Here is a 25,981-nt window from a genome sequence, read left to right on the forward strand (position 1 = left end):
GGTATGGAAAGCTGAAGTCACTCAATTTCAATGGAACTAACTATGGATTCAAGTCAGCAAAATAGAGAATGTGAAGTTACAATTGGAAGCAATGCCTTTATTCTGTCTTGTTTGTTCAACTATCAGAAGAATGCATTTTCTGTTAATTAAATGACATGTAGAATATTAATATAGAACAGACCTAAAAATACAGTTCATAACACAGTAATTTATTTGCTTATGATCCTAGTAGTATAGTGTCAGAATTGATCAGATTAATTTTACTAGCAATTATTGTCCTGGCATTAACAGATCATTCTTTTAGGTCATCAATTACTTACACATATGGCTACAGCTGAAAGATTAAAAAAAAAAAACACAAAAGCGCAGTCTTCCCCAGATGTTTCATTGTTGGCTATCAGGTATCACTAATTCCTTTCGGCAGGCCTAACTCTAGTTTGTATGAAAATCCAGATAGAAATGAAAGTAATGTATTAGCTGTACTGGAGAAAACGTTAAGTCAATTATACTCCTGCAAGATTTATAAGAACTAAAGTGAGTTTAAATTTGAATTGTCAAAGGAAATTTTACATGCATTAACCACTCAGTAACATCCATCGCATGTATTTAATTATGTACTGGGTTTTGAACCACCATCTCCAGAGCAGTGTAAAAAAGAGTTTTCTTAAACTACTGTTCGTAGACATTGCTGGGAATTACACATGTAAAAGACTTGGAGTTTTGAAGCTGAGGTTTCACGAAAAAAGAACCTCATGTTAATATACTTTTATTCCTCTCCTGGTGATATGTTTTACAGTAAGGCAGACTTCACCTCATTCCCTTGAATGTTCAACTAGTCAAGTGTTTCAAGTAATTTTAGGTTAAAAGATTGCATATGCACATCCCAGCACTTACTTACTAGGATATGCAGAAAAAGTTAATTTGGTAAAGAAGTTAGGAAAGCTGTCTGTCTCTGGCTCAATGAAACTCATTTTAATCTACAATTAATAAACCCAATATTAAGGCAGTATTTTTGCAATGTAACTCCTGTTATCAATCAATGTTACAAAAATATCATCCATTACTAATGCAAAACAGTTTAAAGCAAAGTGGAACTAAAACTATAAACCAAAACAATATTTTAGCAATTTAAATCTTGTTGCATTTATCTTCAAGGATCAAAGTTTTAGCTTCTTTATTCAACCTTCTCATATGCTGTTTCAGGGGTATATGTTCTAAGAACATTTTAATTCTCAATGAAGTCATTTGCAGCCTAAGCCAAATTTCTCAAACTCAACCTGTAAGATCTTCTCTTGTGCTTGCATGTGTGGACTGGATGCACTAAGAGTATAGTGAAATGGTAACTCTGTAGCATTCTGCTCTGAATAAAATGGCATTGATGCAAGTGTTTATTGGATTTAGGGTGGTGTTGCAGGGTCACACATTTGGCAGGGTGTGTATTTATGTCTATTTTAAATGAATACTCTCTGCAATACTGGACCAGAAAAGCAGAGTGGAGAGACAGCTGCAATGTAAATACAAAATAAAGAGTTTATGTTTTCCTAGAGCTTATATTATTGGTACAGACACTTAAAGATGAGTAGACTGAAGAGACAGTAGAAAAATGTTAAAAGATTGGTTCAGCACACTCAAACCGTGAGTAAGTACAATGCAAATTCAATTCACCTTAATCAGAACATTTCATATGAAGGCACAAGTTCTGATGGACATATTGTCAATAGATTTCATAGCTTAATTCCTAGACAGAATTCCAAGTTATTATAGGAGAAAGCCACCCAAGCTGGAGTAATTCCCATGTCTGAGACAAATGGCAGAAGCTCTATATTCCTACATCCCATATTTAAAAAAGTAAAAAAATAAAAAATAAAATAAAAATTGGGGGACAGAAAGAAACTACCTGGCTTTTTAGGGCAGTCTAAGTTGGTTTGTCTGGAATTCTTGGGATGGAAATAAAAAATTAATAGTAGAAACATACTGTACCCTTTCTATATATGTTTCTTGGATGTTTAGCTAACGAAATTATATTCATGTTTTCTTTTGTTCTGTGTGCTCACGATTTCCTATACATGATGAAATTAAGACAAGAAGGGCTTGTTTTTTCTACTGTAGGCAAATGGTGTAGCAGTAAAACCCCAGTGTCCAGTACATCTCACTGATTGCATTTGCTATTCCATTTTTCTCCTTTTCTTTAGACAAACACGATCTGTATAAAAATATATTACTGTGGATTCTGTCTTCCGAAGCATTTTAAGTAGCTACTTATTATGATTTAATTTGAGAGACTCCTGTGCCTAATAAGCTTTCCATTTAAAATCCAAGCTCTGAGCTTTATAAAAGCTACGTGGTCTACATGTAAACACTGTGTAAATAGCATCTGAATAAAAGGCAGGGACACACATTAGGAGCTGCCAGAATTGTGTTTATTGTGGCTGCCCTGCTAGCTGCCGCTTGAACAGCTGAAGTAGAAAAGTACTGATCGACTAGTGCCAGCTCAAGCGAAAAATATAACAGCATAGAGAAAAGTTAGAAACAAACACAGAAATGGGTTCTAGGAAGTGTGTATATCTGTTGGTAAAGGGGCAAGACAGAGCCATTTAATATATGGTTGTGAAACTAATGTTTGCTTGTGATTTAATTTAGTACAAAAATAGAGAATCAGGTTCTTATATTTAGGATCTGTCAGATAGTACTATGCATGGTTTTACAGAATCTGATACATCCTTCTGACTGCAACATTGTTTGAAAGGGGTTTTTATGTTTATACAATCTAATATGTTGCTAAAACATTATGACTGAAATGCAGATTGTTTCATATGGTATAATACAGCAGAAATGTGTGTGTGACAGAGGGGTTGTTTTGTCTAGAAACTGTCCATGATAAAGATGAATGTGGGACTACAATGTCTAGCATACTGTATGGAGAACATCTGTTTAAATGAGAAAAAGAGTTCTTAATTGCTAGTTATGAATTGAAAGCTTCTAATGGCTTTTGCCTCACTGTCCAGTTTTGTTATTTGCTGGGAAACTGCATGTTTGTATTCATCTGCTCTAAGCAACAGATTATGATTTACTTAGAGAAATTGAAAGTAATCAAACGTATGTTAATATCCGCTGGCAAAGATTAGTGTGTTATTTAGAAAAGAAAAATCTTAACTTCCCTTCTTCTTCCCTTAAATGGGAAATAATAATAAAAGTTAGATTGTTGTTTTTTTAATGAAATATCTGTGAATGAATTTGTATAAGTATAGTAATGGTATAATAAGGCTTTCAGGTTTAACCAGTGATGAAAGCACCTTTTTTTTTCTTCTTTTTTTTTTTAAACTTAGTAGTAAAGAACAATATTAGACAGATATATACAATTAAATTCCATTGTCTGTCATAGAAACTGTTGCAGTAGCATGATTTAGCTCAGAGACAACAAAGGCATAAGAAAAATAGGAAGAGCAATTTGTGCAATTAAAAGTTGGAAAAAATATGTCAGGAAGATACCTTTGGATGTGTATGATAAAATGGATTGCTGAGATGCTTGTTTTTCCTTAAATAGGAAGAAAGCTTTGGTTTTAATGGAAGAAGTGGTTCTAAAGATCTTGAGTTCTTTTGGAAATAAAACTGCAGCTAGCAATTCAATCTTTGTCTGTTTACAAATACTTTTTAAAGCCTCGAAAAGTGCCCCAAGTTCCTAAAAGAACTTATCAGGTTAGATCTTTATTAACATAGAGAAATACATTACAGTTGATCCTTTTTCAGCTATGATTATTCTTTAGAAGACAGGAACTTCTTTATTAAGTAAGAAAGAAAGTATACAGGAAAGGGGAAGGATACTGCAATATGTATACTTATATGGTAAGATAGGTTTTTCAGTTTTGTAGGTTTCTGATACACAAAGAAACGATGAAACAAGCTCCTCCAAAGAGGAGGAGGAAGGGTAATTAAAATAACAGTTTACTAGGGGGATATAATAAACTAAACATTGCTTGGAGTCTAAACCATACTATTTTCTAGAAGACAAATTTTTATCTTGCTTTTGGGAGGGGGAAAATCTTCAATTTATGCATTCAAGGAACTGTCTGGAAGATCATAATGGTACCTTCTCGCCAGAGAGATGGAGTCTGAGTATTCTTGCTGAACATGTTTCTTTTTATATCAAATAAATACTGACATTACTATGCTTGCAAGTAATTGAATTAGTGATGGTTATGGAGGCTTAAATGTACATCCTGACTGATAGTATTAAATTCTCTGACAAGATTTGAAGGGTTAAAGTCATGAAACTCTCAATGTAATTTGTCTAGCAGACTGATGGGAAATATTAAATGAATGTCGGCTTAGTCAGACTGCTTCTAATACTCTTGCAACTCATGTTCAATCATGCTGGTTAGTGAGACATTGATTAGTGTTGGGAGACTAATGATGAGCTGAAGAAAGCAGAGTATGACTGTAACAGAGGAACAATTGTTTTTCATGAACCATCATGACTGCTGCAGATCCCTCAGAGGCCTTCAAAATGTCTAGCAAGCAGCATGGTATTGGTTTGCGAAAGAAAAAGTTGGCCAATCAAATGGCTTGCATTCATTGTGTTACTTTTAGATCATGTTAATAAGTGAATGACAGCCTTTATTTGCTCATAGCAATCACATCTTAGAAAAATATACAAGGGTTTCATTTGTGCAATTATGGAAACTAACGGACTTGAAATTCAGCTAGAAACAAAGTGTCAAGTCTTCCTGCTCAAGCTGACAGATCTCTAATCAGTTGTCATCTTATATTTACTTTAAAAGACTTTATTGCAGGATATTGAATATTTTCCAAGGAGAGCTGATAGCTATGGACTTCATGCTATTAATCTGTTGAGAACAAGGTGGTAATAAGCTAAGTTCTAGTCTTTTGAGGGGCAAAGGCTTTATTGATAAACTGCTGAATTTTAACCATCTCTTTTTTGAAATGTTATTGAAGGTGTCATACCAGTTAATTAATTGAAATAAGTACTTGACATTGAACCCTAGAGAAAATGTTGGTAATTATTGAGGCTCAAAATTTAGTATTTGCTTTAGAGTTTAATTAACAGCATTATGATTTGTGTCTTGGAGCAGGTCTAGACCGTGCCATTTTCAAACTAAAAACCTTAGCACTGCTTTGACAGTTTTCGTGCCAGACAAAGCTTTTATGACTGGTGTGTTCAGACAAATGGGAGAGATTAAGAGCACCTATTTTGGCTCTGGAGGTGGGGTTTAGGCATATGTGCCTTAAAAACAGTTTCAGAAGGCTAATGTTCTAGTAGCTACCTTAATCTAACTGTGACTGTGTTTTGAATCATAAAGATACCTATAAATCTAAGTTAAAATTCAGAGTTACAAAACCATTTCATCTGGAAAATCCATGGTCTGGTGGCATCCAAAAAATAAGGCAAAAAAGAGCAGTTAAGTTTTGAATCCTCCTAAAACACATGAACTCAGCACATACCTTAAAATCAGAGTAGAAACCACATACATTTTCATTCAAGCATGGCTATTGGAAGTTGTAGGTACTATATTTAGCCTAAGGGGATTCAAGTCCAGAGCTTCCAACTTTTCCTCGTGAGGGCCATCATCATCCTGTAGCTGTGTGCTGCGCAGCCACTATCAGGAGCTACTGAAAGAGAGAGAAGCAGAGAGACCTTAACTCTGTAGCCTGTTAGGCATTCAACTAGGGATGGAGATCTGCCTTCTGAAATCTGACCACAGGTCCCTTCTAGCTGAATGCTTACCATTCAGCTAGAGAGGTAGAGCATGTTCCTGATCTCTCCCATAACCAGTAAGAAAAGAGAAGGCTTGCATGACATATTACTTGGGAGGGAGTGGGATTGTGTATGAAACATTCAAGTTTGAACACAGACATGATGTCTTGAGGTATCAGTTGCATTAAATTAAAAAAAAAAAAGTTAAAAATTGCTATTAAGTTCTCTATTCTGGGATACAATCCTGTACCTAGATTAAACTAAGCCACCACATGTTTTGTCGGTGCAACTTTCATCTTAGTAACTCTTACTGACTACTTGTAAACCAGAATATTTTCATGACACCATTTCAATTTGTTTCGAATCTGGGATGATAAAATCAAAATCTTGCAGAGGATCAGTACTGAAGGTCATGGCAGATTGTAAAATAAAGAAATGTAATAATGCAAACTGTCACAAACTTTCTTGTTCCCTGAAATATGCTGATACAGCTTTATGGAAATAAAAGGTTCTTTTTAAAATTGGTGTGCATAGCAGAGCTCGGAAGACAGGTACTTTCAGAACAAGTTAAGTATTTCTAATAGACAGTCACTATAACTTTTCACAGACAAATAAGCAAGTCTGAAAATGTCTGCTTTTGTTTGAAATGCTTTTCTCCACATCCTAACATTTCCACACAAGTTTTTTTCTGCATATGGCAAAAAATGCATAGTTCTTTTTACTTCTACTTGCAACATTATTTATTTCTCAGTATTTACAATATGAGAAATTCAAAATGTGTCTTTTAGTTAGGTATTAGAAAATGATACTTTTTCACAATCAAATTACATTTGGTCAATAAAAGACTATTTTCCTTTTTAACTTAAGACTGTATGTTCCTAATATTGAGCAATTAATTTGGGAAGTAATTGTGAAAGGCCGTGTTTTCAAATAAGTCTCTTTACCTAGAAAAGGGTTGTGTATGTGTCTGTTACAAGCTGTGAGGTGTTAGAGAGATTCTGCATTTCAGAATGTATGAGGCAGAGTTCTGATGTTTATAGCCTTTAAAATAAATTCTTTAAATTCTCTTAGAATTGCTTCCTGCAGAGAAGACCCTCATAATTAAAAACAGAGAGTAGGATAGAACTGCAGTGCAAGTGCTTTGATGTGTTGTATACCTGACAGATTTTCTTGAGATAAGATGACCTATAGTTATTGATAATACTTTTCTTTCTAAGCCAGATTTGCAGAACTACCTGGAGTTAGCTTATTTTGCATTTCATTTGATGAACAACAGAATACTAAGCATGAAGGAGGTAATTATACTATTCAGAGTTAGTCAGGTTTACTGTCTGGGTTGGCTATTCAAAACACTACATAAATTTCATTATAATTGCTTATGTCCTGTTTGGGTAAAAGTTGATTTCCTTTAAACATTAATGATTTTTTTTTCTTTCTTTTTTTTTCTTTTTAAATAGGTAGGCAAACTTTATAAGCATCAATGCCTCTTTTTATGTTATTTTTAACCTTCTTTTGCTGTCCCTTAAAAAAAAACCCAAACAAACAAAATCCCCCAAATCAAAAAACACCTGACAATATCCTAGTAGGACAGGATAGTCCAAGTTCAAAGTACAACAGTATATGTAGTACACCGTTGTAAATGTTGTTTATATTTTAGTTTCACAGCAGACAGAGAAAATTGGTGAAAGCCAGTCTTAATTACTTAAAAGTTTTCCCATCCTGTAAACTTCAGTTTTGTTCTTTTTCCCCTCTGTAATCTCATATGATACAATGCCCTTCTATAGTCTGTCAGTTGTGTTCCACTAGCAAGTAGGCATATATAACTTGCAATTTGTATGTTTAACAGGGTGAAACATGGTATTGTAAAACAGGAATGATATATCATGGCAGGCGTTTGTTTTCTTACAAATTAATTTTTCCTACAAATTATACACTAAGTTATTTGCAGCATTGGTCCATGTTTAAGGGTTAGGTTGATTTTCTATTACAGTCATCCCTTTGAACCTTATGTTGACATCAACAAATGAATCACTGTGATTTCAAAACAAAAGTTTTAAAACTTTAAATTGTACTTTATCATGGTGTTTTATCACCTCTGTCCTTGTAACATTAATAGGAGAGATGCGGTCAAATATAGTAAAAATTTTGGTACCATTTTTAAGGTACCTGTTTGAGGAAGATCTGTTATCTTTTTGGACACAGAAATTATCTGTGATTTGGGTATGCTATGGGTCATTGTCTTAGCGAAGAGTTTAAAGTTGCATAAACCTTCATCTGCTTTATCATAGTTAACACAAAAACCACATAAATCTCAAGACCTAATCTTTGCTTTCTGTTTAACTGAAATTGTCAGTTACTATCCTTGGAAGAGATCTGGATCACATTTTACATTTATTTCAGATTTGTGGCATGCCACTAGCTTTAGTTGATTACTTTGAATTTGCACTTCTCATTGATGACACAAATATCAGATTCAAAGGACATCAAAGCGGTATGAGGTCAGTCTCTGAATATGTGCTTTCTAGAAATTTAAATGAAGTTAGATTGACCAGACTTCTAAATGCTATGTGCTAATGACGTAGTGTACCTTGTGAAAGCTATGCCTTAGGTGTATATTACCTTTCCCTGAAAGACAGATTAGGTAAAACTGAATCAGTGAAAAATTCTCCCAGACACCTATAATTAGAGCCATTGCTCACTCCTTTGGCAAGTTTTTGTAGCTGAGGTCTGAAAAATAATTTTAAAATTCCTAAGGGAGTTTTCAAAATACAGATTATTGTAGAAAACCGTATCAGCTTTGTTTTACAGAATAAGAGATGCCTACAGCTACACAAATTTACATAGACTGAAGTATAATAAATGAGAGAATCTAACAACAGAGAAGTTAAATGATACTTGCTTTTTGTGACATTAGCAAAGAAATTTTATTCCTGATCTGCTCTTTCTTCCATTTCCATCAGTTCTACCTCTTGAAATTTGAAATCTAAGGTATTTCTGTAAGTATTAATTCAGATTAAAATGTCCCTATGAATAAAAATGTTATAAGTTAACAAGAAGAATTGTTCTGTTATAGGATGATGAGATTCATAAGTATTGTAACAGATTGTTATTTTTTTATTCCAGAAGAAGAAGATATAATTATTTTCAAATAGTTTCAACTAGAGGCAAGATATTTCTTTGCTGAGTTTCGAACAGATGGTGGTGTAAAATACATTAAGTCCATAGAATCACTTAGTGACAGACAAAAATCTTGTAATCTCTTGGAATTTAATTGATATGGCATCTCTCCAATGACTTTTAAACTTGTGGGTTTAGTACAAGCTATCAGAAACTTGCTTCTTTAATCTTTCTTTGGATACAGTGTCCGGCATTTTATAAGGAAGAAAATCAGATATACACAGCTATTCTAGTAAATTACTTTGATGCAGAGTTACACATTTACTTTTAGATTTAGTTTTGAACCAGGTAGAAGAGTTGGGCAAATCTGTATTATCCGTTGACAATTATTTGGATGCTACTTGCAGCCTGCTAATGTTATCTATAGAGAGATAGGGATATGTGTGCTTGAGACAATAAATCCAGGGTGGGGAAAAAGCATTCATATTAAGTATTGAACTATGTCAAAAGTGAGATAACAGATTTTATCTGGAAATGACTGACATGAGACATAAAGGTGTAGAAAATACCAGCAAAATTCAACCTATTAAGTCTGATTCCTTAAAGGAAAATAAGGGAGACCTGTCTCTCACAGACATTTCTTGAACCATGAAAACTGTTTAAAGGGCATCCTAATTTATCCAGTTCACAAAGCTATCTGTGATGGCAGGAAAAGATTTTTTTTCTTGAAATGGATGCCTTATTCTCTTTCTCCCAGTAGCTGCTCAGAGCCTTTTGTCTATTTATATTCATTATTGTTGCTGTAAGAACAGTGCTGTTTTTCATTATTTCATTGGCATGAGAAGCCCTGATTCAGTTTTGCTGTCAATTTTGACCTCTTTCTGTACCTCCTCTACTTTCAGTGACTAAAAGCATCATTAAATAGAAACAGAGAAAACCCCATAAAATACTTCTGCAGCAGCACAAAATAAGTTTAACAACGCTCAAGATGTATGCAATTGTAGTTCGTGTCTATGGTAGGGTAAAGCATGCACTGAGAGTTTGTTTAGCTGTTTATTGCATTGCTACATATTTAGTGAGTTTTCACATACCTTGTGGGAAAGAGATTTGAGAGTATACATAAATAGTCTAATAAAAAATAAGATTGTCAAAATACCTTCACACAAAGAGCAGAATAAAATCAATATTAATTTTAATGCTGATAAGCATTTTTTTGTCCAAATGTTTTGAGAACATATTAATTCTTCCATTTACTTTCTACTGGTATCACACAAAAGTAAACAGATAATTGTCAATTTTATCTAGGCAGCCACTCATCTCTGGTTTGAAACATAATATATCTGTGTATGGTCATGCTTTACCAGTCCAATTAAACTAATTAACTTGAAGTGTAAGTTTCATAAACTAATCACTGGTGTCCACCACTGTGGACTATGAGTTTATCCACTATGCTTAGTCTAGGCCTAATTTAATGGATCACTATCAGAGGTGCTTTGTTTAAAAAGGGGAATGAAATATACTCATCAGCTCTCCCTGCTGCTCACTCCTGTACAAGGACCATGAAATATCCAGGTGTGATGCCCAGGTTCTGGTAGGACTTCATTCAACTCTGGTAGGAGCATGCCATTCTCTTTGAACAATTTTCCTGGAATGATTCCATCCTCTGACAATTATGGTGGCTCGGGTAATTGATATTTGCGTACACAATTTTTTGCCTCAAGTTGCAGCTTTGAAGTTGACTCAAGTAGAAACTAATTGTACCAGCCGATAGTGAATCTATTATATGAATAAATTAGATATACTCTAGTGTATAATGCTTTACATTCGCAAGAACCACAATCCTAACTGGCATCTCTATTATGATCTCAGAAAGGAGCCAGAGACTAAAACACTGTGCAGAGAACAACTTCCTACTGAATCTTTTTCATTTAGGAAATCATATTCTGAATGTCCTGGCAGGAAGATGTCTGCACAAAGTATGAACCATATGACCTAGCCTTGATACTTTGTGGGGGCAAGAGTAGGCAATGACCATTTAATAAATTAACAATTTAATAAAAACTTGTCTGAAATAATAATTGCCAAAATACCAAATTACTCCTTCCCCTTTAACAATAATTGTCTTTTAAGTCAGATAAAATCTGCAAGTTTTGTATTTTTCTGTCTGATTCAGTCTGATAAACTTGTTTTCATCTTCTACTTCTTTATGTTCTGTCCAACTCCTATATTTGACCCCTTATCCAGTGGTTTTCCATGTCTTGTTTAGATTTTCAAAACAATCCAACAGCAGCTAAGTGATTATGATCACTGCAACTGATATTAGGTAGATTAGCAGAAATGACTCTGTGGATTTACATTGGGAATAATCAAGAGGATTATTTTATTTCCCTATACTTTAGTCAATACATTTAATACACTAATGTCTTAATTTTATTCAGTATAGGTACTCTTTAAAAAAAAAATTGTTTAACCTCCCTGTTAATAGATTTTGCTTGACTGGGTTTTATGCTACCCTAGTAGATATAATTAGGGTTTTCTCCTACGCATTGTCAAGAATTTAGTCATGCATTGCAAGTGGAGCAAGCTTAACATTGTCCAGTTTCAAATGTTTTGTCAATTATACTGGAGTCTGAATGAAAGCATAAAATAATAATGTAAGAAACTTCTTTGTATTCAAATGAGTGAAACAAGCTGGAGATTGTCTGATTCATTCTTGAAAAAGTAGATGTTGGCTATGAAGCAGTAGTCCAAAGCATATGTACTGCACTTCTGAAGAAATCTGGAAGTGTCACAAACTGGTGAACAATGGAGTATTTTCTGAGATTGAAAGTTTTATGGGTATGGGTATACACTTTGGCAACCAAGTTAAGCAAAAGCATACTGACTGATTTTAATATTGTGCTGCAAAACACAAGAGCAGACAAATTGCAATATTAAACATTCTTAAACCCAAGAGAATGGATTCATTAAAGAGTACTTCCACTGGAGTCACTTCTGACAAAAATTATTCCATTTTTATTTTGGGACTGGGAAATACTTCACATATTTTGGAGGAATATCTAAAGAAATCAGTAGAGGGGTATGCTCAACTGTCCATTCAAGTAAGTGGCTTAGGAAATCTGAAGTAAATGTTACCTAGTAGCTGGTGAAGCAACGAAAAACCCAGTATCTTCATCTAAGGGATGAGAGATAGCTCCTGACTAATATGCTTAGCCATCCCTGTTCAAGTCCAATCTTGCCTTTAACTTTCATGAAGACACAGTTCTATTTATAAGGTAAGAATTCTACTTCGTCACCTCTTATAACTGTTGAGTGAATGAAACACTATAGGATATTTAGGGTCAAGGGCAGGGGTCAAAAAACTATGATACACACTACAGGCTCCATTAGATTCCCCCTCCCACAAGAAGGATCGAGACTGCTATTTCTGACAGGCTTAGACTTTGCAAGTAAAACTTGATCTTTCTGTCTTTTCTGTTTTGTTTCATTCAAACTTCTTCTATACTTTCCATTAGTATATAAAAAAAAAATCATTATACTTTTCCATTCTATATTGAGATAAACAGTGATACTGTAACCTCTTTTAGTATAACATCCCTATGATTCATGTGTATGATTACAGTCCATCTACTGTACATGCACAAGGGGAATTAGTGCTGTGCTTAATACTTAATTACTAATGGACTGTAACCCAAATGAATCTGTCATAAGTGTGTAACCATTCTGAGCTGATGTTTGTAATTAATTCACTAGCTGTAATCTGCACACACAGCTGAAAAATCAATTAAAAAATTAATGAAAAAAATCCCTTTGAGCAGGACATAAATCACACTGAGAGATTCATTATCTTTCTGTATTTGCCTCTCCATTTTTTGAGGTTTGAAGACTTTTCCACAAACTTACTCTAAAAACTACAGTAACAACAAAAAAACCCAAACAACCGTCACCCTCCCCTGCACCATCTCAATGAGAAAGCATCAGTACTTATAACAAAATTACAAACTTACTCAGGTGGATTAATTCCGGGGTAGATTTTACCTCTTAGGAAAAGTTGAGGGTTCCTAAATAATTGATCTAAAGACTGGACTGTCACTATGGCTCATGGCACAGACATGGAATAAAAGACAAGAGTCTGTAACTTGTTAATCAGTAAATAATTTCCTTTCCCTGTGACAAGTGGAAGTATTGCCATTTACTCCTGAGTTGTATGATTTTATACTTCTGTTATGCTTCACAATTAATGAAGATAAGCACTGTATTTTATAAAATTTACCATCATTTCTTCTGGAGTATACTTATACAAACAGGAAAAATGTGCATTAATATAATAATCTTAAAATTTTTTTTATTTCTGTTGTTAACATTCATTTAGGTCTTGCATCATGTAGATCTTCTGCTAAAGGAATGAAAATGCATTCTTTGTACTTTTCAATTCACTGAATTGAATTAAATTTGGTTCAGCATCCCAGATCTTGCTAGTATGATTAAGTAAGTAAAATTACAAATTTATATGTGTATTTGTGAGAGGAACATGTATGACATGAACAGATAAGTGAGTATTTTTTCCATTGTGTAGGATAAAGTTCCCTTTATGCGATATAAAAGGTTAAATGGATCCTTCACATGATTGCTATATTTCTTCTTACAACACAACTTCTTCTTGACAGCTACAAAAAAGACAAGTAGTCACAAGTTATTTGTTTCTGTTTCATGCTGAGCTCTATTTAGATGATAATTTGCAGGCAAAGCATGGAGAACTTTCTTGTTCCCCTCATTTGAAAATAACATAATATAAATTAATAGAGCTTCAGCACATTTTACAGTTACTGTTCAAGTTTAACCTCTGAGGGTCTATGACTTGTAACAAAATAAACATTGCAGGAGTCACATAGAAAACCTCTTGGGTACACGAGTAATTCCCTTTTTATGAAAGCAATGCTACTATTTAATATATGTTATTATATAATACTTTGTTCTGTATATGCAGGAATGAAATAAGATCCAAAATCCAGCAATGTGTTGCTGCATGAAGTAAACTGTATGAAGCATTTCATTTTCAGGAATGCAGTGGTTCTATCAAGATAATCAGTTCAAGTTACTATCCCATGTGGCAGAAGAATTCTGTAAGAAAAAAGTAACTCACTGAAAGATATGAAAGAAAGAAATCAGTATTCTCCCTTAAAGCCAATTCTTAAACACAGAAGCATTCAGACAGAACTTTATTTTAGTTTGAACTCTTGTCTATAGTCACAAGTGGTTCAGTTTTGCTGTTTGTTGCTCCCCCCCCATTACTTATGATACACAACTAAGCAGCCATGTGTGTGTGGGGGGGTGTCTTTTTAATCAGTCACACTTTGAACCTAACCTTTAGTCATATATCTAGTGTATTTTTATATCACTTCAATAAATATCAAGCTTACAAAACAGCTTGCAACTCTGTCAAGTCACTGATTTTTTTCTATATATTCAACTTTCATTATTGATTCTGGATATCCTCTGAGATACTTGTGAGATATCCATGAGATCTAATGACATTGAACATCTTTTGGGATTGTGCTTTTAGTTTCTAAATGGAAGCAATGCATTCATTAATATCCCCTAGAAAACATTACTTGGAGTATCTCCAGAAAGAAGTTGCCTTTTGGATGAGATGATAGACATAAATTGGAGGGAGATGAGGGGAAGTCATGTAACCTTGTTTTTCTCTTCTGTGGCAAGAGCACTAGTTTTCCTACCTGGTGTCCATTCCCAATAAAGAAAATACATTATTAAATCCTTATCACCAAGAAATAATATGAGGGGGAGGCACAGAATACAGCTGAGATGAGCTAATAATGGCTGCTAGCTACTCTGTTCCCTTAGAGCTCCTGCAGTCCCGTCACTTTAGCATGAGTATCAGGGAAATTATGTTGACTTTTGAGCCCTGATTCAGACTTTTCTTAAGTCATCTTTAGGAGAGCTGACATTCTAATTGCTCCACGAATTGTTTCAGCTCAGGGTTTGTTAAGCACTGACACATTTTACTGAAGAAAATAAAGGTATGTAATTTGACAGAGTGACAGATTAATACTTTAAGATCAGATTGGCAGAACAATTAGACAGCTTAAATGTTTCCTACATCTTAATGTCTATGCTACTTCAGGAAGCCATAGTAAGACCTACTTTTCTGAAGGATATGTTGCCATTTCTGTGATAGAAGTAAATCAGGCTATCAAAGGATTTAACAGGATTACAAGGAATCTTGTAGCAATTACATTTAAATCTAGAAAATTAAAATCTAGGGAATTTAAGTTCAGCATGATGTATTTAGTATACTACTGAGCAGTGGTATCACATAAGCTGGTACTTCTTAGTCCTCATTTTATATATGCAATTGGTCTTGTGAACGAAAATGAAATAATAAAGTCTGAACTACAAGATAAATGCAATTAAAACAAGAGAAAACTATGTGTTTCTAATGTGCTTCCTTTTATATTATAATTTCAGTGTTTTAAATTAGTATTTGTCTATAATTAAGTCTGTTGAATTTGATTTCACTTACACATAATATTGTATGCAACCTATATTATGGTGCTCCACTGACAACCAACTGATTGATAAGATTTGGGCCTGGAAGAGTATAACTAGATTTAGTGTGGAAAAAAAAAAAGCCATAGGTCTGTTTTACATATAAATAGTCTTTAAGTCAATTGTGAAATACTGATTCCTTGAAGATCACAGATGCAATACTACAGGGCTGGTACAATCATTAATTTAGGTAGGAAACTTTTTTATGGAATTATTCTGTAATTAGAGGAACAGTTAAAGAATATTGCACCTTAACCTGCTGGAGGCAATTGTGATATAGAAATAACTGTGGAATCTAAGCCAGGAATTTTATTGCTTGGGTAGTATTTCTTTGGTTACATGTCTGAATAATGTTAAATAGCTATATAGTCTGGTATAGTCTGTTTAATTAAATAAACTAAATACATCAAAATATTATATATTCTTTATCTTATTTGACTCTGTTCCTCCCTAAAACAGAGGCAGGTATTATGCAAAGGGAAACAAAACTAAAGTTTGTGTAAACACTTGAAATTTACTACTTTACAGAGTCTCTCTTACACCAGTTTCAGGTTTAGTGGACTTCAGAGGCATGATATTTGTTTTGCACCACTACAGGTAGAGGCAGTATTCAATCTTTAACTTTTTGATGAAATTGTAAAATGGAATGGATGTGTTGGGCCTCAGGTAAGAAGATTTTATAAACATTAGGTCATCATGTTGGAACTTGAGAGTGTTTTTCTGGTTTTCTTTTAAAGCATTACTGGCTTTTTGTTTCTGTATTCCTTTGATAAACACCTGTCTTAAATGGTCCTACCATTTGGGGGTTTTTTTTGGTAATACTATTAACATAAAATTTTAAGGAGGTTGTCATTCTAAAATAGACTTTTAGCTGAACCTAAGTCCAACTTCTGAGGTTGATTTATTACTGAATCAGTCAAGAATCTGAACCCACAAACAGTTAAGGATTGGATCAAGGCCAAAATACAGAAATGTTAGTAATAATATTAACAGAATTGCAGAGGTGAAGGGAACCTTTAGAGGTCATTTAGTGCATCCTTGCTTTCCCAAGGTAGAATTAACCATGTTTATGTTACCCTCAGAAGAGGTTTTTCTAGACATTTGTAAAGCCCTCCCAGTGGTGGAGACTTTATAACCTTCCATCACTACTTTTATCCTCAAAGTTTTTTTTCTAATTTCTAATCTGATTTGTCATTGTTGCAATCAAGCCATTACTTTTGGTGCTTTCCACTATGGGAATGCAAAACAAATTGGTCCCACTCTTGCTTTACTATAGCCTTTTAGCTGCAGGAAAAGAGCTGGTTTTCTCCATCAGCTGCCTTTTCTTCTGGCTAACTCGCTTCCATTCATCTAGCAGGAGCTTTCTTCAAATGTTAAAGAATCAGTTACCTGTTTCTATTTTCTTATAGTATTGCTTTATTTGTTTGTTTTATTTTTACTAGTTTTAGTGATAGAAGACTATATAGCATCTCATGTTTGCTTTAAAAATTCCACTCTGGTCTCTCTTGAAACCAGCTAAGTACTTGGACTTTTGACATACTACAGGAGTGAGTCTTGCTGTTATTAGGAATTGTTTAAGGGGAATTTTTATTTTACCATTTTTCAAGTAAAGTATTGAAAATTCTTACTTTCATTCTATGTCCCTTTTTCCTTGCATAACAAAATAATAAAAAGGTTCAGAATTCATTATTTTATATCCTTCTGTCATACCTCCTCTCACAGAATTAATCATTCAATCAATATACATGTAAGCCTTTCTGTACTCTGAAGTATTTTCTTAAGCACTGAAAAGAATTTTGGAATTGGGCATGACATACATGAAAAGATTCTAGTCCAAAAGCAATTAATATATTCATTACTTCAGTTCACTTGGCATATCTCAAACAGTGGATTTGTGTTTGACTTTATTCAGTAGGACTGTTTTAGAGATGGCATGCACTATCTCTGCAGTACACGATAATGCCACATTCAGAATGACAGCAGTCCAAGCCTTGGGGCACTAAATGCTTCTTGAGATATGTTCAATTGCTGTTTAACTGTATTTAGCCTAAGGTGCAGAGAAAGAAATTGCTGATGCCTTCGAACATGTTTTAGTATTTTAATAGTCTTGGCATGTCAGAATATGCCACAGCACTAACTAACTGGGGTGCAGTTCCTGAATTACTGCAGTTAGGAGGTAGGAATTTCAAAGACAGTACTGCTGTAGCTATGTATCAGTATAGCTTAGCCCCCCCCCCCCCAGCTTAAACAGTGATTTTCTACAATATGTACCCTCTCAGCTGTTTCTGCATTATTGTTCTCTGATCATGTAGTCAATACTTGTTATAAGAGCTCTATTGTGTCTCCAGTCACACAGCTCATAAAACAAATAACCATCTAATATAAAAGCTGTGTAAATGGACTCTTGTTTAATTACATAGTCTTGCTGGTTTTTCACTTGAATTTTGAGTGGTCCTCTGAATATAGTATATTTGTGTACAGAGTGTAGGAAAAGGTGGGATGAAAAGTGGCTCATCCAAACCACAGTCTCTATCATTGTATGACAATTCCTATTCGTTTTTCTTTTCTCACAGTAGTCTGGAGCTACTGCACAGGCATTCTTTACAGGTCTTCAATAACTGGAACCATGCAGGGATGTTATGGGCCCATCAATGGGGAAAGGCAGCAAAATCTGCATGTAGTCATCAATTTGTCATAGATACTATTTAGAACTCATCTGCCAGTGACTCCTTAGATGCTGTGGACCAAGCTACATGGTTTACAGAAGTACTGTTGCGCTGCTGTAGTACTGTATGGCTGCTGTGGTCATTTACTCCTCCAAGAGCAGGTCTACAGCTAGGATGGTTTTCTGGGCAGAGTTCTTTCTGGGAATTTTCAATTACTGTATCTAGACAGGGTGTCAGTATTGCTTTGGAGGGTTTTCCATCTCCAGGGACAAGTGGAACAGAGCTTTTGACTACTTAAGTACAGCTGAAGTCTGTTACCATAGGGTTTGTGTGTCATTTACAAAAGATGAGAAAATGAAAAGATCGTTGCATCTTTCTCCAAATACTGGGTTTCTATAAAATACATTGTACAAGAATGGTTGTTAAAAGATGTGTGGAGCGGAGCCAGAGTGAGTGTGCATCCTTGATTATGTTTCTGCAGTGTGTGTGTACAAAAAAGCACATAACTTGTAACAGGTACTTGTTGACTACTGTGTTCATAATACTTTCCCTGTACTTGATGAAATATTTTGACCTTCAGTAAGGAATGGGAGAAGAGAAAATATTGAAAAATTTCTTGGGTGGAATATTTTGGTTGTTAATTTTTTTGGCTTTAAATTAGATAAAGAACATCATATTTCCCCTCTCCCCACTGCCATGGTAGATGCCTTCCTTTTTTGATAACAAGCAATCCTTCTAGCCCTAAAGCAGCAGTCAGCTACAATCAGCAGAAACACTAGCATATATAAATAACTCCATTCATTTGCATGCTTTTATAGAAAGTTTTATGGAAAACATAAGCTATCACTGTCTCAGAAATTAGCCATAAATGGTTAAAGATTTGTTGGATTAAACATGATAAAAAAATTTTTTTTTAAATTATCAGCTAACTTTGAAAATCAGTGGTGGAAGCTTGTATCAAATGCACTGAGAAAGTAGATTGCGAGACCTTGTAAATTAGTGTTCTTCCATTTTTTTTTTTAAGATGAAGTCTGAGCAGTTGCAAGTGAAATCTGCTTTATAAATATTCACATCTGAAGTCTCCATTTACATATATACCTAAAATCTTGTCTGAATATCTGCATTTTAGGGAGTGGGTTTACAATGGCTTTGTAAATAGTCAAGCAGTACCTAGTTCTGATGTAGAGGCACTTTAAGAGGATATGGTTGAAAGTAACTTAGATGACACCTTCCATTGTAACTACGAAGATAATTTTATGCAAATAAAAGCTTACATTTGAGTAGCCTGTGTATAAACAGTTAAAACCTAACCCCAAATCTACAAATTTCTGTATGACAAGAAATATCATCCCTCCAGGTTCACTTCCTCACTAATTAGCATTGTGATAAAATTTGTTTGTTAATAACTGGCATTTTAACCACCTGAGTCTGTTTCCAGATATGTAACTGTGGTAGAAATATGTTGTACTCTTCCTTGATGATCTGCCAATTGTGCTGACAAATAATTCTTTGCTGTGTCATATTCCATTAAGTGTGTCAGCTAGCAGTGTGGTCACTACTAAAGTGTTTAACTTTTAAACTGAGAAGTACTTAAAGCATGTCACTTAGAGATAGATATGTCTGGATGTAAATTATGCTAGAGGACAACAGTAACTTTTTTTTTTTCCCCTTCAAATTCAGAGGTTGTTCATAACTCCGTGGGCTAGATAATGTAAAAAGAGGAGCATAAAGTCACTACTCTGCAAAAGAGGGTCAATCTGTTCAGGGAATTAGCAAAAATATAGTTAATTACTTTGTAGCTAAAGTGGTGTGGCAGTTCATTGAAAATGAAGGTTAAGTCTGTTATCTACTGCAGTGTCTAGAAAGTACCCAAGTTTTCCTTAACTGACTAGTTTAGGTACCAGTAATAGTTTAGCCCTGACAGCACTAGGTGTTTTACCCATCTTCTGATATAACACACACACACACATAAAATATTCCCTCCTTCCCTGCACGTCTTCCCCCCACCAAATGCTGAAGTTATGTCCATCTTTTAAACAGAAAAGCAGTTAAAATGCAAAGGGTTTCAAAACAGGTTAGATTAAATGTGTGCTTAAATGCTGTACTGATATCAAACTCAGAACAGATGCAAGAAAGCAATGAAGTAGAAGGCTACATTAACTGTACATGCCAAATATTAATTGAAGGGTATTTTAGAGGAAAGTATATCACACTGGATCTGACAGCCTGAGGGAGATGAGGCTGCTGCTGCTGCTCCATGTCCCCAAGTCCAACCAACAGCAAAGATGAAGATGTATTCCCAGTAGGCACACACACAGAGCACACACATACACCAAATATATACACAGTTGGCTGCAAAGATCACAGACACTCAGAGCGCTCAAAAGAACAGACAGCACCAGTGGCCCCATTCTGTTCCCTTTTCTGGCTGGACAGGATGGAAGTCTGTTAGAGTGGACATGCCTATATATATATATATGCATACGCAGACACACACATGACACATGACAGAGAGCCCATACTCAGGAAAGTGTTAGAAAGGAATTTAATAAAAAGATAGGACAGACAGTGCTGATCAGGCATGGGGCACAACCAGACAAACTTATTAGCCAGCAAATTATTTACATGTGGCTGGCCCTTTTATCCCCGTATCTCTCTATTTTCCCACTCTTCTTCCTCCACAAATCACCTAAACCCCTCCCTTGTCCTCCCTTTGGTTCCTCCCCTAAACACAGCATAATAAGTCCTATGCTATCCCAAACTGCTTTTTGCCCATATCCCATAATGCAGCAATCCCCCTGTTAGACAGAAAGGTGATCTGGAGAACAACTACCAATGACTCATGGTGATGGGTTTCACACCTGGACAATGGGGCTTATGGCTCTGTTAGAATAGCCCTTGGAAGGGCCCAGAGAAGGTGGTTGTTCCTCCCGAGTCCTTGATTTGGCTTCCTGTCTGCCACTGTACACCCCTGTGCTCCTCTGGGCCTTGGCGGATGGACCTTTGATGGGCTGACTTCTATGATGGGTCTGGGAGTAGCCTGTCAGGGTATTATGTGGGCTGGTGTTATTCTGCCAGCGTGTCTCTGAGCTTTTGTGGGTGCAAAGATGAAGTTTATCATATAACCCAACAGGGTGAGTCAGCTGCGTGCATGTCTCAAACTCGTCTTGTTTATTCCCTATGCTACGTACGTTTGCATAGAGGCATTTAAGTTGGGCCCCCGATGAAGCTGACTTACTGGCAGGAGTGTCTGGAGTTCCTTTTTGCTGCTCTTCAGGGGCTCTCCTGCTGACCTGTGATCCCTCTCCAGCATCTATTGCTGGCACTGGCATCCAGCTGGTAGGGGTGGGATGGATTGAGGTTCCCCTCCCCCAGCAACTTTTGTTACTCCATAAAACAGCAGTATAAGGCTGAATTGTACAGCAAGTCCTCATGCTTTACAATAAGAAATTCTAATATTTGTCCAGAATTGAATAGGGGATGCACTACAATGCAAAATGGTAAATTTTCAAGTGCATGATTCAAGGACCACTAGTGAGGGAAGAATTTTTATCAACCCAAGTAATGCTGTCTCATGATTTGTTTGTGCTAAAAAGAAACCATCAGATATAATAAAACATTAACTGTTTCAATCTGGAAAAAAAAGACCCAAACAACAACAACAAAAAAATCCTTTTCAATAAACACATACTCCTATGTTTTAAATAAAGGTTGGACATATTGCCTTGATAAGCATTTGCTAATATTCTGACAGAGTAATAATTGAAATACTAGTAGCAAGCATAATACTAATGGTCATTGTTTGGAAATAAGGTGCTGTTTGAAGAGTTTATTAAGCTTTAGGTGGGAAGGGGATTTTCCCTGTTGTAAAAATATGAAGAGGATTTTTCTGTTTAAAAATCAAAGCACATCAGGTGCAGCTCAGCAGTTAATTATGCTTCTTACATTTAGGGAGTGCCAGAATAATACTAGATTTAGCTGATAAACAGAGAATTTTCCTGCTACAGTCCCGATCTTCTGTCTACATCTCCAGAACACAGTCATCTGAAAATTGATAGACTGATAACTGTCCATAGTCTTTGCCTTATTAATTGAAAAAATATGGAAATTGTGGCTGAGTCTAAGTGCAAAAGCCTTAAAAAGTACAACTGGGGGGGGGGAATAAAGAAATCACTCAGTTCTCTCCTCCCAGCCTTACACATCTCAGCTACAGAGTTACTTTGTTAGCTAAACATCAGTGCTGTTTTCCTCATTAAAATCACTGATGTATTGACATATGAAATATTATACAGTACTCACAATGCATACAGGAGATTCCATAAAAATATTGACAATTGTTAATAATAAATAATATGCATATTCTTTAAAATACTGCAGCAAATTACTAATTAAATGAATGTTTAAATGCATGAAAAAATCAGGACAGGATGAACATAAATCTGACTTTCAAGAGCTTTCACAATTCTATCAGGATTAAATCCGCAGATGCTGAAATGAGATGTGCTTGCTCTGCAAGCACCTGTTGTAAATATTTTAAATTAAAAACGTTTATTCTGGAAGAGGAAAAGGATTTTTAGGTTTTTGTTGGGTTTTGTTTGCTTGTTTGTTTTGTTTTTTTAACCTCAGCAATGGTCTTTTTTATGAATTCATAAAAATTTCACAGTTGGAATTGTCATTGTTTGAGAAGGTCATCTGGCAGCCAAAATCAGAGAAAAAAATATGCAAAATAGAAGTAACAAAATGAAGGCTGAATAGGCCTTTGAAAGATATTTTGTAATGCATGGGTTATTACTGGTAAAATTACTGTTCACATGAATTCGAGTGTTGCAGTGGGAAGGTAGAAAGTTGCCACAGCCCATATGAAGTACCTGACTACGTTTCTATGTTGAAGCTTTTTGCTCCTTTTTACGATAATTGATTTTTTATAAAAGAAACGTAAAAGTTTCATCAAATAAGTGATATCATATAAGAGTCATATTAAAAAAACCAAAAAAATTTACATATTGATTTTTGTTCTTTGTCAACTTCAGTTGTTTGACTATCATGTTGCTACTTTGTAGGCAGCTCCAGTTATTTTTTGTAGACCATAAAGTACAGTATAACTGAACAAAAGCAAGGTTTCAGAATCTTATCCAGTGCTTAAAACAGTTAAGGTAGTTTTTTAATTCAGTTGTAATGCAAGTATCAAAATAGGAGTATTAAAAACTACCTGTGTTTTTATCAGGTAGGAGTCAATCCTGCAGTCCCCTGAACTTTGTTAGTTTTCAGTGAAAGCTCGTACAAGTACTGTAGCTAGAAATCTTAGACACAGTGATCTGGAAGAGAGCACCTTCTAACACAACAAGTCACACATAAAACATTAGTGCATCTATTCAGGCAGCACTCAGATTCTCCCTGTCCCTCCACACACACACAACACACGCAGAACAGCTTTATCCTTTCATGTTAGATTTAAGTTTATAACCAATAGCAGGGTGGTTGTATGCTCTGACTCATCATTGATCGTACAATTCATGTAACATATTGTGTACTAACAATGAATGCCCAATCCTGAGAAATACAAGCAGAGGTTTACTTTGTGCAAATTGAGTCCCATTTTCAGTAACAGAGCTGCTCACTTGCAGGGCATCAAGCATGTTCATAAGTGTTTGCAGGGCGCAGGGCCTCAGGTTCCTTTCACATAAATTCACAGCATTCTTTAAAAAAAATTCAAAGAAAGGTATTTTTAATAATTTCAAGAAAATTGGCAATACGGAATTAAGTGCTTGGTTGACTCTTTTAGACATCAAAATTCATTCAGTACCTAGTGCCAAATGCTTTTGAGATTGATTTACAAGCACAGGAAGTGGCTTAATAGTCTTATTTTTCAGTTCTTGAGGTTGAGGATAACTGTACAGACACGCTTGTTGCCTATGGGCACATGCAATGTAAAAAAGCTATTACTGCGGAACTTACTGCAACATTCTTGCCAAGACCTTTAAAAATACCTTTTGTGAATTTAAGATTCTCAGTTTCACTGTAAGTCATTACAATATTATTCATTTGTAATGACAACTCTATTTTACTTTCAGATTCAAGGCCTCTACCAGATGTAGCCCTCACAGGGAAGTGTACCCGCGAGTGTGATGAATATGGCCACTCGGACTCCTGCTGGATGCCAGTTCGCACTTCTCCTGAAAGAAAGCAGAAGAGCCAGCCAAAACTCTCCACTTTCATGCCTGTCGATGAACGGGGCAGTCAGGAAAAGCTGGCCAATGGAGAAGCCTCCCTCATGGGTGATCGCAACAGAAACCTCCTTAACAAAAAGTTGACCTCATCCTATGAGACCTTCAGCACGGCTAGTTTCAGCAAAAACGAAGAAGGCAATCCAGAGGATATCCCCCTTACGCAGACAGGGGAATACAAGCCATCTCCTGTCAATACTCTAACTAGAAGAGAAGTTTACCTGTAGGCTAAAAAGCAGCAACAAATTTCTTTCATATTCTAAGAAAGAAAAAGGGGCAAAAGTCTTAAAAGCAAAAGAATTTTAACAAAAAATAATACGAAATAAACAAAAAAAAGGGGGCCACCAAAGAGACAAAAGATCTGCCTGCCACTTCTGCCTCCATAGCAGGCATTTAATTATACTGTCTGCCTGACTATACTGTACAATGTAGAAAACGTTGTTACTTGCATGTCTAATTCCCCCTCACTGATTTTTATTTTCCTAAATCTATGGTTGCAAATTCCTCCCATAGTAACGAGCTTGATTAAGAAGAACACAACACACTGTTGTTTCCCCTCTGCAGAAGCATGAGTTAATCCACTCATTTTGTTTGATTGTCATCTGGCTTGTTGAGGATAACAGGTCAGGGAAAATGTATTCAAAACATATCATCTGAATATTGCTGATCCCCACCAGAGACAATCCTTCAGAAACCATACAGATATAGAGATAAATATAAAGGAATAATCATTAATAGGCACTTTGTGAAGACCACAGCTTTAATATTCTCACCTCTCATCTGAGGCTGGAAGCAACAGAAATACGTTCAGCCTGAGACTGCAGTCAAAAACGTGGCATACTTTCCTAAGATTCATGAACTGTGGTTCTGTTTTATCCATAGAACAAACATGTTCTTGCTGTGTCTCTTTCTCTCCTTCTCTCTCGTTCTCTGTAATGATTACTTCAATGTAAACACAATTAGTAACACATATATAGTAGGATAGTAATGATAAACTGTTGAAATCATTATTTTGGGCAAGACTAACATCCAGATGGGAAGATCGTAATAACAAAAAGGCCAAAGATCACACAATGGATCAGGGGAACTGCTAAGTATTGGGGCTTGGCATAGAAAACTAATATTTTCACAAATACACACATGTACTCATAACACACCTTCCGTTACATTTTGCACAGCAGCACAGTTCACAAGCCCAGATGACATAATTTTTTTTTTCCCCAGCGCGGTTGGTTCAGTTAAATGCCCAAAGGAACTGATGTGGGTTTTTTGTAATGACATGGTAAGTTGCAGCAGATGCTGCATATAATATGCTGCATATGCCATGCTGCATATGCCAGTTCCAGGGAATTTTTTAAATCAAAATTTAAAAACTGGTAGTAATAATAAAAGGCTACATTAATGAGAATGCTTGGTGGGATGGAAAGTGGACAATGGGATGATGCAGTGACAAGAGAATATTGCAAGTCAAATACAAACCCTTCTTTTCAGAGTGCAAGGAATGACTGCTAAGTCTTTTGTCATCAGTGTTGCAGATTACCAATTGCTTCAATTATGTCAAAGATATAATGAAGGTTTTCTTGAAACACAAGTGCATTAAAACCAAGAGAAGTGCAATACTAAATGATGTCAAGACTCAGAACATTTAGGCTAGGTAGAAAATAGTCTGATAAACAGTGGTATGATACTCACTT

The 25,981-nt window shown here is 35.3% G+C and overlaps 1 protein-coding gene across 1 annotated transcript in view; it reads left to right on the plus strand.

Moving 5' to 3' along the window:
- PCDH7 (protocadherin 7) overlaps window positions 1-24,514 on the plus strand; it is a 310,621-nt gene extending 286,107 nt beyond the window's left edge. Inside the window, exon 5 of the mRNA XM_010576894.1 lies at window positions 24,135-24,514. Within this exon, the coding sequence (XP_010575196.1) occupies window positions 24,135-24,514 (380 nt within the window). The remainder of the gene's footprint in view (window positions 1-24,134) is intronic.
- The last annotated feature ends 1,467 nt before the right edge of the window (window positions 24,515-25,981 follow it).

Source organism: Haliaeetus leucocephalus, unplaced genomic scaffold (genome assembly GCF_000737465.1).
Source record: "Haliaeetus leucocephalus isolate CR32 unplaced genomic scaffold, Haliaeetus_leucocephalus-4.0 Scaffold545, whole genome shotgun sequence".
Lineage (NCBI taxonomy): Eukaryota > Metazoa > Chordata > Aves > Accipitriformes > Accipitridae > Haliaeetus > Haliaeetus leucocephalus.